General features: G+C 44.1%; 5 protein-coding genes across 5 annotated transcripts; 3 read left to right on the forward strand and 2 right to left on the reverse strand.

Annotated features, from left to right (window-relative positions):
* Nucleotides 1-1185: 1185 nt before the first annotated feature.
* Nucleotides 1186-1686, forward strand: PCOAH_00009180 (Uncharacterized protein; the record flags this gene model as incomplete). The annotated part of the gene is made up of 1 exon (XM_020057727.1): nt 1186-1686. One exon carries the CDS (start codon nt 1186-1188, stop codon nt 1684-1686), a length of 501 nt encoding a protein of 166 aa, XP_019913304.1.
* A 1732-nt stretch (nt 1687-3418) lies between these two features.
* On the forward strand, nt 3419-4519 carry PCOAH_00009190 (Heat shock 40 kDa protein; the record flags this gene model as incomplete). The annotated part of the gene is made up of 2 exons (XM_020057728.1): nt 3419-3824; nt 3945-4519. Coding segments are annotated over 2 exons (981 nt in total), but the record flags the coding sequence as incomplete, so codon positions are not given.
* Nucleotides 4520-5709: 1190 nt separating this feature from the next.
* On the reverse strand, nt 5710-7096 carry PCOAH_00009200 (Uncharacterized protein; the record flags this gene model as incomplete). The annotated part of the gene is made up of 4 exons (XM_020057729.1): nt 5710-5997; nt 6186-6451; nt 6598-6684; nt 6993-7096. The coding sequence occupies 3 exons, from the start codon at nt 6629-6631 to the stop codon at nt 5710-5712; spliced, it is 588 nt and encodes a 195-aa protein (XP_019913341.1).
* Nucleotides 7097-7456: 360 nt separating this feature from the next.
* PCOAH_00009210 (Serine/threonine protein kinase) lies at nt 7457-9062 on the forward strand (the record flags this gene model as incomplete). The annotated part of the gene is made up of 4 exons (XM_020057730.1): nt 7457-7565; nt 7848-8359; nt 8452-8781; nt 8979-9062. The coding sequence occupies 4 exons, from the start codon at nt 7457-7459 to the stop codon at nt 9060-9062; spliced, it is 1035 nt and encodes a 344-aa protein (XP_019913234.1).
* Nucleotides 9057-11085, reverse strand: PCOAH_00009220 (Uncharacterized protein; the record flags this gene model as incomplete). The annotated part of the gene is made up of 5 exons (XM_020057731.1): nt 9057-9146; nt 9250-9598; nt 9788-10597; nt 10767-10852; nt 11002-11085. The coding sequence occupies 5 exons, from the start codon at nt 11083-11085 to the stop codon at nt 9057-9059; spliced, it is 1419 nt and encodes a 472-aa protein (XP_019913138.1).
* Between the last annotated feature and the right edge of the window lie 337 nt (nt 11086-11422).

Here is an 11422-nt window from a genome sequence, read left to right on the forward strand (position 1 = left end):
GCGGAACAACGTAGCCAAAGAAATAACATACATTACCATTCCATGCAGCGTTAAATGTAAAATGCTTCCTTCCCCTACTGGAGGGAGGCATATAAATAACCACACAAAATTAATACCATGTAGAAGCAAAATGGCTTTTCACTATTTTAATTCTTTCCTTTTTTTTGCCCTTTTCCATTCTCCCTTTTCCTTTCTTTTCTTTCTTTTTTTTTACGTTTCTCTTTTTCTGTTCTCACGCTTTCTTCCTGGTTTTACATTTACAGGTGATGATATTGTGAAAGAACGACGAACACACAGTTAAAAATGAAAACTGTGTAAAAAATGTGAACACAGTTAAACTGAAAAACTGTATAAAATGTGAACACAGTTAAAAATGAAAACTGTGTAAAATGTGAACGCAGTTAAAAATGAAGATTGTGTAAAATGTGAAAACCGTTAAAATGTAAACTGTAAAAATGTGAACACAGTTAAAATGAAAAACTCTGGAAAATGTGAACACAGTTAAAATGAAAACTGTGTAAAATGTGAAAACCGTCAAAATGTAAACTGTGTAAAATGTGAACACCCTTAAAATGAAAACTGTAAAACGCAAACTGTTAAAATGGAAACTGTGTAAAATGTGTGAACACACTTAAAATGAAAACTGTAAAAATGACGAACACAGTTAAAAATGTGCAAAGAATAAATTAGCAACCGCGAAGCAGAACAGTTCAAAAAGAGATTTTCGTCTCTGTCCGGGTCGCTGCTGTGCGAAAGAAGTGCAAGGTGTTCCAGCAAGCGCGCGCAAAGCAAAATTACACGCGTAATGTTTACAAAAAAAAAAAAGGAAAAAAAGGAAAAAAAAAAAAAAAAAGAAGCCATCAATGAAATATTGAGATTGCGAAAAAAAGAAAATTCAAAATTCATCGCACAAAAATACAAGATTGAAAAAAAAAAAAAAAAATGTGCGAATATTGCACAAGTACAAGTTACAATTAGGTGGAAGAGAGCATAGTCCCCACGTGGAACAAAAGGAACAAGGGACCACGGGTGAAGAGATTCAGCCTGGCAAGATAATTATCACTCGTAAAGGAACCGCTGAAGAAAAGGGAAACACCCACTTCAGTAGTAATCATCTGTGGGCTTGCTCCTCTACCTTATTTTTCCTGCTTCTAAAACAAAGGAAGCGCAGCGAAGAAGGGCACCATGCGGGCGTGGGACTACCTAACGTTGGTAAAGCAGAGCACGCAGCAGTTCGCCCACTGGTACAGAACATCCAGCATAGGTCACCGGAACTTTGTGTGGGTGTTCGTTGGTTGTTTATGTGGATACGCTTATGGCACCCTGGAGTATGTTAAGAAAAAGAAAGGGAAGGGCATGTATGCGGATTTAATTTATGTGGATGAGTTCATTGTGGATGAAAACAACATACGGAACTTTGAGAAGAGTTACAACCAGCTGAACATCCAGTCGTTCAAGAGCAAAGGATATGAGTACACAAAACTTTTTAAGGCAATAAATTTAAACAACTCTCCCCTTAGCTACCTTCAGCTGAGGCTCTGGAACAATAGAGACTCCTATGAGGCCTACTTGAAAAGCGAGGATATTCGTCGCCTCACGGAAAACATGAAGAAACAGTGTGTGTTTCATTCTACGGATAAGTACGAAACTATTGTGGACGACTCCATTGTGCGTTTAATTCCGTAGCAGCTATGTGGGGGATAAAGCAAAGGGATGCCGACAGCAGTCCTGTCTCCTGTATCGTTCCTCTTGTTTTTTTTTTTTTGTAAAATAACTATAAAACGTAGCTTCCCTTACAGGGATAAGAAGCACCATGATAATGTAATAATCGTTTAAAATTGGCCAACGGATGAGATCCCCTTCTCACTGGTACCATGTCGCGGGGGGTCCCCTCTCCTTCACACGCTCTTATATTTTTTCCATCCGCCTCAAACCTAGAGGGGCGAGAAGTGAAATGACCCTTTTGTGAACATACGTGTTGGCCCCATTATATGGGCATTTTCACGTCCTCTTTTTTTATGCCCCCTTTTTCGCTTCCCCCCCACGCGACACGTAGAGTACACAATCGTGAGAGGAAACTCACACACGTTGTCACTCGTGTGTTTACGTGAAGGTATATGCGCATGTAGTTATTCCATCCGAACGTTTGGCAAATATTCCCTTTGAATGGAGAAGCTACGGCTTCACCATGCAGACGTGGAGGAGAGCCAACCTCACTGAGGGGCACGCCGGTCGGTGATTCTTTCTCCCAAGCCACTTGCTGCTTAAGTGCGACTAGGGAATCCCCACTTGGGGAGTGCAAGTCGGCCGATGGACGCCCATCTGGAAAACACAGCAAAAGCAAAGGGTAAGATAAACGGTCAAAATGAAGCGTAAAAGTTGTGCCTAGCCCATATGGCACCTTACTGGGCCAAGTGTACACGTGTGAGCCTTCTTGCGTGGGAAAAAAACGGACTCCCACAGAGTGTACAAACGTACGCATGGTAGGAATGTAGGTAAGGCAAAAAAGGGAGGAGGTACTTTCAAAGGGGAAAGTACTGCAAAAATGGGGGCCCCGCGCGGGGAAGAGTACGCAATTCTTCGCAGCGCCTTTTTTAAGAATGCTGCGTAGATGGGTGGATTGGTGTACTGATTGATGAATGGATTGATGTATGCCATTCTCATCCTATAATCCGTGCAACGGGATTAAGTGCAAGCCGTACTATTCCCTTTTTATATGCGCGTACCCGCCGGGACGGCCACGCATGGTACTAAAATATATTATGCCGGGCGCGCTTGCTTCCAGGGGCGTGTACTTAATTTGCGGCTATATGTATTCCTTGGCGAAAACGAATTGGCACATATGCATGGCTAATGCGTGAATGTATACCTATCCAACATTCCCGTTTTTTTTCTTTTTTTTTTTTTATTTAATTCCATACGTCCCCGTTTCTTTTGTTAAAAAGGATTTTTTTTTTTTTTTTTTTTTTCCATTTGGTAAAACTTCAATCCTAAAAAGAGAAATAATTTGGAAAAGCTCTCGCGGCGATTTAAAGTGAACCCATTCTAACTTTTCTTATTTTTTGCTTTTCCCTTTTGTGTCACTCTGTGCTACTCGTTTGTGTCCCACCTTTGGCTCCATAGAGGGTTCAAAATAAATTGTGAAAATTGAGGAGGCCTCCGCCCGTTCCACGCGTACATGTGAACGTACACGTGACCGTACACGTCTGTTAGTAGGCATACGTCCAAGCACCACCAGGAAATCTCAACTGAACCCCCTTTTTTTTTTTATGTCATCGTAAAATGGGAAAGGTAAGTCGCTCGACGGGGAGAGTTACACTTTTCCCCTGCGTACGTGTGTGTGCTCGTCTCTCCACCTCATGTAGCGGCACGGATTAGTATGCGCTAAAATGAAAACCACTTACCCCCCACCCTGCAGGACTACTATTCCATTCTCGGGGTGAGCAAAGATTGCACCACAAATGACCTGAAGAAGGCGTACAGGAAGCTAGCCATGATGTGGCACCCGGACAAACATAAAGATGTCAAGTCCAAAAAGGAAGCAGAGGAAAAATTCAAAAACATCGCAGAGGCGTATGATGTCCTGTCTGATGAAGAGAAGAGAAAAATTTATGATGCCTATGGGGAGGAGGGACTCAAGGGTTCCATCCCCACGGGTGGGGGCACCTACGTGTATAGCGGTGTGGACCCTTCGGAGTTGTTCAGTCGTATTTTTGGCTCCGATGGCCACTTTTCCTTCTCCTCCGGTTTTGACGATGACTTTTCTCCTTTCTCCACGTTTGTGAATATGACGTCCCGGAAGGCGAGACCCTCCGCGTCTACAAGTAAGTGCTCATGGAAGGAGTCGGCAGGCGGCTTCTACGTTGTGGATGTGCCTACTGTCTGTTTCTTCCCACCCATGCAGATGCGTTCACCCGTATGCTAACTTCCTCCCTCCCCTGTAGACGTAAACAACAACAACTACAACAGCAAACCCGCCACATTTGAAGTGCCGCTCTCACTAACCCTGGAAGAACTCTACAGCGGGTGTAAAAAAAAGCTAAAAATAACCCGAAAAAGATTCATGGGTTCTAAAAGCTACGAAGAGGACAATTTCGTAAGCATAGATGTAAAGGCAGGCTGGAAGGATGGAACAAAAATAACTTTCTATGGAGAAGGAGACCAGCTCTCCCCAATGAGTCAACCAGGCGACTTGGTTTTCAAAGTAAAAACAAAAACACACGACAGATTTGTACGCGAGTCAAACAATTTAATATACAAATGCCCCGTACCACTGGATAAAGCTTTAACTGGCTTCCAGTTCATTGTGAAGACGTTAGATAACAGAGACCTAAACGTACGAGTAGATGAAATTGTTACCCCCCAAACGAAAAAAATTGTGTCGAAAGAAGGTATGCCTTCTTCAAAAATGCCCAACACCAAGGGAGATCTTATCGTAGAATTTGACATTATATTTCCAAAAAACTTGACTAGCGAAAAGAAGAAAATTATACGAGAAGCGCTAGTTAATACATTCTAAAAAAAAAAAAAAAAAAAAGGGGGGAAAAAAGATTCTACATAGATGTATCCGGTTGGGGAGGGAGAACAGGACAGGGATGATGGAAAAAATAGTAATACCTCTTGGGGGTGGAGGGCATGAGACACAACAAAGAACCCCCCTTTAATTTAGGGTACCACCCCATGTAGCGTTACTCCAAGAGGAAACACTTACTTGGAAAGTCGGTTAAGAATTCGAATGAAGAATGGCCTGTGCGCAGAACCGACGAAGAAGCGACGTAGAACTCACAGGTGGAGAGTGCAAATTGGAACGTTATATCCATTTTGCAAAAGCTTCGCGGCGATTGTGATTTATTGGCAGAAGGGTTCCTCCGGTTCGAGTAATTTACTTGGGATGGAAAGAAGTCTGAATTTAGTGTTTTCGTGTCGTGTCTGCGGGGGGTCCCCGCCTCCCAATCGAAGTGATGCGTCGAAAGGTGTAGCAGATGAAGAAGTAGAATTGGGGCAATGCTTTCCATGCGAATAACACGAATCGGGTAAAACGCCCATGTTTGTTTAGAACTCTGACATGCAACGCCAGCTGATGGTTCCCGCGTATGCACTTATCGCAGCTTTGCAATTGGGACTCCTGCGCGGTGTGGAGAGCAGCTGGAGGAAACACACATAACGTACAAAGAGGAAGGAAGCGAACCAAACTGATGGATCGAAGAACGTTGCACCTACTGCCCATTTTTATTGCGCACGTGGCGATGCTCAGACAGACCATATCCCCTCCTGCCTCCGTCCGGCAGCCCGAAATTTTGAAATTCCCCCGACTATCTTTTGAATACACCCTTACGTACCCCTTTCTATCGATCCCGCTTATCCCATACAGGAGACCCATGGGGATGAGTGACCAAAGCTGGAAATGAAGTTGCCATTTCCTTAAGCCTCTTTGTGTTCACGTTTCATATATCATTTTTTTTTTTTTTTCTTTTCTTTTCACTTTTTTTTACACCTCATTTCGTAATTCACTTATTCATAAACTTCTCCGCGTCGCAGTGCCGCCGCAGCTAGACTTTGTACCAATTTGATTTTTCACTTTTTTTTTAAAGGTTCGCCAAATTGCACCGTTCAAAAGGGGGCAAGTTAAAAGTTGGGAAAATGGACAGTTGGAGCGGAAGGACATACTGCTTAACCAAGCTGGATAGCCCACCTGCTCGGCCAATCCACCTACCGAATGAGCCGCACATACTGCTCGTAGGAGGCACTCCCGTTGTGCCGGAAAATATCATCTTCGCTATTCTTGAAAAAGTGAGAAAAACTTGTGAACATGTTCAGGGGGAAAAAACGATCCCAGTAGGAAGACTTCAAGGGGTTTATTAAAAGGTCCACGGACAACACGCCCACCAATCCGAAGTAAACAAATATTCGTAGCGATTCACACTTCTGCTTGAAGTCCTGATAAGTGTACGACTTTTTATGAAGGAGGTCCATTGCATATTCTACGTTCTTGGCGATCTGTTGAGAAGGGGGTGAAAAAGAACGGAGTTGGTGCAGTGCGGGTGAAGGTTAGCCAGGGCGATATTGGGTGAATCTCCCCGCGTGGGCACCCTTCGAGGTGGAATGTGCAACTGTTCACAGAGACGCCGTTCAGTTAATAATTTTTTTTTTTTTTCTTTTTTGCCGCATTCCCGGGCTGTTTGTACCTCCTTCGGTTGGGGCCCCCTAACAATATTTCCCAAAAATCTCTTATGACTAAAAATGAAAAGCTGTCTGGCCACTTTCATATTGGATGTACTTATCTGAAGGTGAGTATTCGCTGCAGGGGTATCACTATCAAGTTGCAACGGTGGGGACGTTCTGCCCCCTTTGCAATAATGTTTTGTTCCAAAGGTGAGGTGACTTCGTCTTCCCCTGTGCAGTTTACTACTTGACGATTTTTTTAATTTGAGAAGACACTTGGTGGACGAATCTACGAGGGGGACGAATAGGTACATGGATAAGTCTCCACCGCTGCTGCGTGGGTTTCGTTTTCTCTCAACACCTTTTTGGTGAGCTCACAAATGGTGGTTTGGACTCTCCTCAAAATAACTTTTTTTTTTTTCTTTTTTTTCCGACTTGTTTGGCCAGAAACCCGGGAATTTAAACACATGCGGTTCCTGCTGTATGGGTAAAATTTCCTTTTGGTAGTCGTTCCTGAAAAACCTGACCAGAGTGAATTCCAAAAGGGAAAAAAAAAAAAAAAAAAAAAATTAACATTAACATTAATTACGTGGGGAATACACACTTGTCCAAGTATGCACGTATTGCGTGTGTTCCCCCCTGTGGGTTATCCACCAGGGGGTCCATCCGGTCCACATGATCTCATCATAGAGGAATTCTTGCATGTCTCCTTTTTCATTTGCCTTCACAATCCACAACTTTTCATAGGACTTTCGGACACTGCCCCACTCCGCGTGTGCAATGAGCAGACAGGCAAAAAAAATAAATAAATAAAGCTGCGCTTGACTTACCACTCCCTCCGTTTTAGCCAATTCCCAACGAGTTTGTCAAAAAAAATTGTATTTCTTCTTTTTCTACATTTACTTAAGCTTCTTCTTTTTTTCGGCACAGCCATAATACGCCAAAAAGGGGAAGCAGAAAAGGCGGGGAATTATGTAACTGGTTATTCGTGGGAGGTTAATCCTGGCTAGCTATTTGTTAAAGATTTTTTTTTTTTTTTTTTTTAGTTAAAAATTTACCAGTTTACGCCTGACCGTTCATACATTTCAGTCGCCCCAACTTTGACAAATACGTGTGTTCGTTGTTCCCCTACGTGGTCCAGCACCTGCCTCTTTGTGGGAACATCAGCAGGGGCATGTCGCGTCGAGTCAAGTCGCTGTTTGATGTTCCACAGTAGGCTGCAAAATTGTCACATTATTCTATACTGCATTTTATCGTACTGTGTTGCATTCCATCTGCGCTGTGCTAGGCCGATATGCGGGAGATTCTGAGGCGGCACGATAAAGTCACTCCGCTGGTGAAGAAAGAGAAGGGCGGTCAGTGCTTCGTGAACGATTACCGTGTTGTGCACACGGTCAAGGAAGGTGAGTGAGCTTGAGGAAGAGCAAAACTGAGTAGTAGTCCATTTGTAAGAGGAGGAAAAGAAACAACTGCGCGCAAAAGTGTCCCCAATTTTGTCAAAAAAAAAAAAAAAAAAAAAATTCAGGCGGCGTGTAAGAACATCACAATGCACTGCACATATGCCTGTGTGGGGTGCAATTTTTTATCGACCAATTTTTTAGTCGTCCCTGTGGGGGCTTATCTTTCATGCCCCGTCATCTCGCCACCTAGCCACCCTACAATCTTCTTATTTCCCCCCTTCACAGACAAACTCAGTAAAGTAATTTTATGCGAACGGGAGGGAAAACTTTACGCGATAAAAAAATACAAAAAAAAGGTCTTACTGAAACAAAGGGAGTTTCATAAGAACAGCCACTGCACCCAAGTGGTCGTGCGTTCCAAATACGACGACTTAAAAAACGAATTAGAAATTCTGGCAGACATAAAAAATGATTATTGCCTGACCTGCGACGAAATCATAGCAAATGAGGACGAAATTTATGTTGTGAATAGTTACATGGAGAATGAGGGAATACTCCAGTACGATGGCATTTTTTTTGTCCTACGGAAGGATGAGCCATGGTTTGTTCCCCTTCCCGTTATCAAGTGTGTAGCTAAGTGTATCTTAAAATCGTTCGTTTACATCCACACGAAGAAGAACATATGTCATCGGGATGTGAAGCCGTCGAATATTTTCTGGAACCGGAGCGGGACAATCAAGTTGGGCGACTTTGGTGAATCCCAGTACATGAACAACGGGATGATACGCGGCACCAAGGTGAGTCACGCCAGCCGACTCGTGAACGCTCCTACGCTAATCGATTCGCCAACGATCCCATGTAACCACCTTGCCAACCGCGCACCCCGCAGGGCACCTATGAATTCATGCCACCCGAGTTCTTCTCCAGCGGAAAGTGCTACTCCGGAGATAAGGTAGACATATGGAGTCTGGGCATCACCCTCTACGCCCTGTTCTACCGCGTTATCCCATTTGTCCAGAAGGAGTCCCTGCTTCAGTTATTCCGAGACATAGGCAAAGCCGACGTGCAGTATCCCCTCAATAGAAATTATTTTTTAAATGAATACACGAAAAAAGAGGTGCCTTCATGTGGCCCCAGTTTGTTAAGCACGGACATCGATTTTTTGAAGAATCTTTTGAGGAGGGATCCAGGGGAGAGATCCACGTCGGAAGTGGCACTCGTAAGGAACACACACACAAAAAAAGGGGAAGTTCTTTAGAGAGTGCATTATATAGAGGGATAACAAATAGTTTTGTTTTTCCTTTTTTTCCTTTTTCCTTTCTGAGCATTATGTGCCCTTCACTCTGCATGAACTTTTCAGCCTGTCAACCACCAAACGGGCACCTCCGTGTTCTCCCCTTTTTTTCCCCCTCTCAGAATCACGAATGGCTAAAGGACGTCGACTACGCCTGCCTAGAGCAATACGCAAAGGAAATCTATAAGAACAGGACGAAGTTATAGCTGCGCGTAGATTACGTTTCTCATCCGCTCGAGCTCTCCAGAGTTTATGTAGTTTATTCCCTTCATGCGTCGCAGGGAGTCCACCTGTGAGTGATTCAAAAAAATTAATATTAGCGCAGTGCATCGTGTTGTACAGATACACATACACAGATGTCTATCCAAAAGGTCATGGAACTGTCTTCTTTACCTGGTGGAGGGACGGAACCTTGAATCCATTTTTTCTATACAGGTGTGAAAATTTCACATATCTGAATAGTAACCTTAGTACAAGTTTATGTGCCTGGGAGTAGATCCCCTTGGGGTCCTTATAAACCTCCATGTCTGTTGGAAGGAATGCTGCCGCTTGATCGTGTGCACCGGGCGGGGGGGCCTCTAGATCGTTGGTGCGCTTCATATCTTCTCTATGTGTTTGAAAAAATGAAAAAAGTATACTTAGCGCTTTGCTCACATCGCAGAGGGCGCTCCGAATCTTCTTCATTTCGACGTTGCAGGCGCTTCTGTTGCTGAGCACTGTGCAGTAGTATATTCCGCGTTCGCTGCGAAGAGGGTGGAAGCGACCATGTGGGTGCAACAATGTAGGAATAGTGGTATGAACGTATGGGGCGACTCCCTCACGCAATGCCCATGAGACGGATAGATACACCCCAAAAAAAACTACCACGGAGGATGACCCCACTCTATTTATTTCAGGGGTAACTCCACACACAGAAACATACACCGCTTACCTGTCATGGTCACTAATAATCTCGTTGTACAGTTCCATGGCGACGTCGAATTTCTTCTCCGAGAAAAGCTCGTCTGCTTTCCCTTTTAATGTTTTCAAGTCCATATTATGGTAATGGCACATTTTTCCTTTTTTTGTTTCCCTTTCAATGGGAACAGAAATGATAGGGGTGGGGTGCTTGAATATGTCTGCAAAGAGATTTACAAAAAGTTCTATATCGTTAAGCATGTCGGCTTGGTTCACTAGGGGCTTCTTCTTGGCATCCCCATCGGAACGAGCAGCATCCTTCGAAGTGTTGCCTGTTTTCCTTTTAGACGCTCTTTCTCCATTGGTGAGGTCCTTCCCTGTACTGCTCACGTCAAAGTCGTACACTTCTTCTATGAGGAAATTATTTCTATACTTTTTTTTTTCAAAAGAAAAATTAGATACTTGGTCTTTTATCTCGGGTTGATCCATAAAGACAAATCTGTTCGTGTGGTCCGTTTCGCCAAGGTGCATTAGCTCGTCGCTTTTTTTGATGTCCCTCTGTTTTGTCATTCCTGGGGCGGTTTCCTTCGGGAGTGGACTCCCACTCGAGGGGGAGTCATTATCTATTCGTTTTTCTATAGAATCAGTCGTCTCTCCGCCCTTCTTCGTGTGCCCCCCCTGGCTATTCTTCTTCTCCCTATACAGTCGCTCATACTTTTTATAATTTTCCTCGTCCTTCAACGCACTGTACGCTTCGCAAATTCGATAATAGCTTTTCAGGTTGTCTTTGTCCAGCTCCTTGGCCTTGAGGGCATCTTCAAGGCTCTCCTGGAAGGACCCGATTCTATCTCACGCGGTAAAAAAAAAAAGGGGAAAGGGGCCAATAAAGTGGTTAATGGTGCGTACAACGAGACATACAATGTAGACGTGTTGTTAATGTTGGCACATGTTTCCTGGGTGGGAAGGAAAAATTCCCCCCCCCTCTCATCTCTCTCTTCCACTCCCATCCCTACTTGAAATAAGCCAAGGACCGGTTCGTGTAAAGGATGGAGCACTTTGGCATGTACTTTATGCTTCTGGTGTAGTGGAATATGGACAGCTGCGAAGGGTGGCAGGAAAAAGGATGCGTCAAGTGGGTAGTCCCCCATGAGGGGTGCCAATGAGCTCACTGTGCTAAATGAGTTATTGGAGTAGCGGACTCTCTGTGTGAGCGGTATGTTCCTATCCCTTTTGCACTGGAGCCCTCACCTCATAGTCCCCCTGAGAAAAGAAGACATTCCCTTGCTCCTTTTCCCTCTCTGCCTCCAGCGCATTCCTGATGTCGTCTTTCATGGCGTGCGGGATGGGAAGGATTTACACCGCCGTTTCAGTTTTATTACCCTCTGCGTAGTTGGAAAATTTAAAGGGAGGGAAGCGAAAGAAAGATATGCACTGTTCGGATCCCCCAAGGGCATGTTACTCATTTAGGGAGCCATAGGACGGCATTGGAAATTTTCAATGTTGGTGACTCCTCCCTTTGGTGAGTTCAATTTTGTACGTTTACGTGACCGATGATGAGAGGTGGGAGAGCGTCCAATAAATTCACCAAATTCTCCTACATACCTCTTTCTTTTTAGTTGTCACAACCTTGGCGCATTTTCTACGTGGGGTAGCCCATATCAGGTAGCCA

This window comes from Plasmodium coatneyi, chromosome 4 (assembly GCF_001680005.1).
Source record: "Plasmodium coatneyi strain Hackeri chromosome 4, complete sequence".
Taxonomy (NCBI): domain Eukaryota; phylum Apicomplexa; class Aconoidasida; order Haemosporida; family Plasmodiidae; genus Plasmodium; species Plasmodium coatneyi.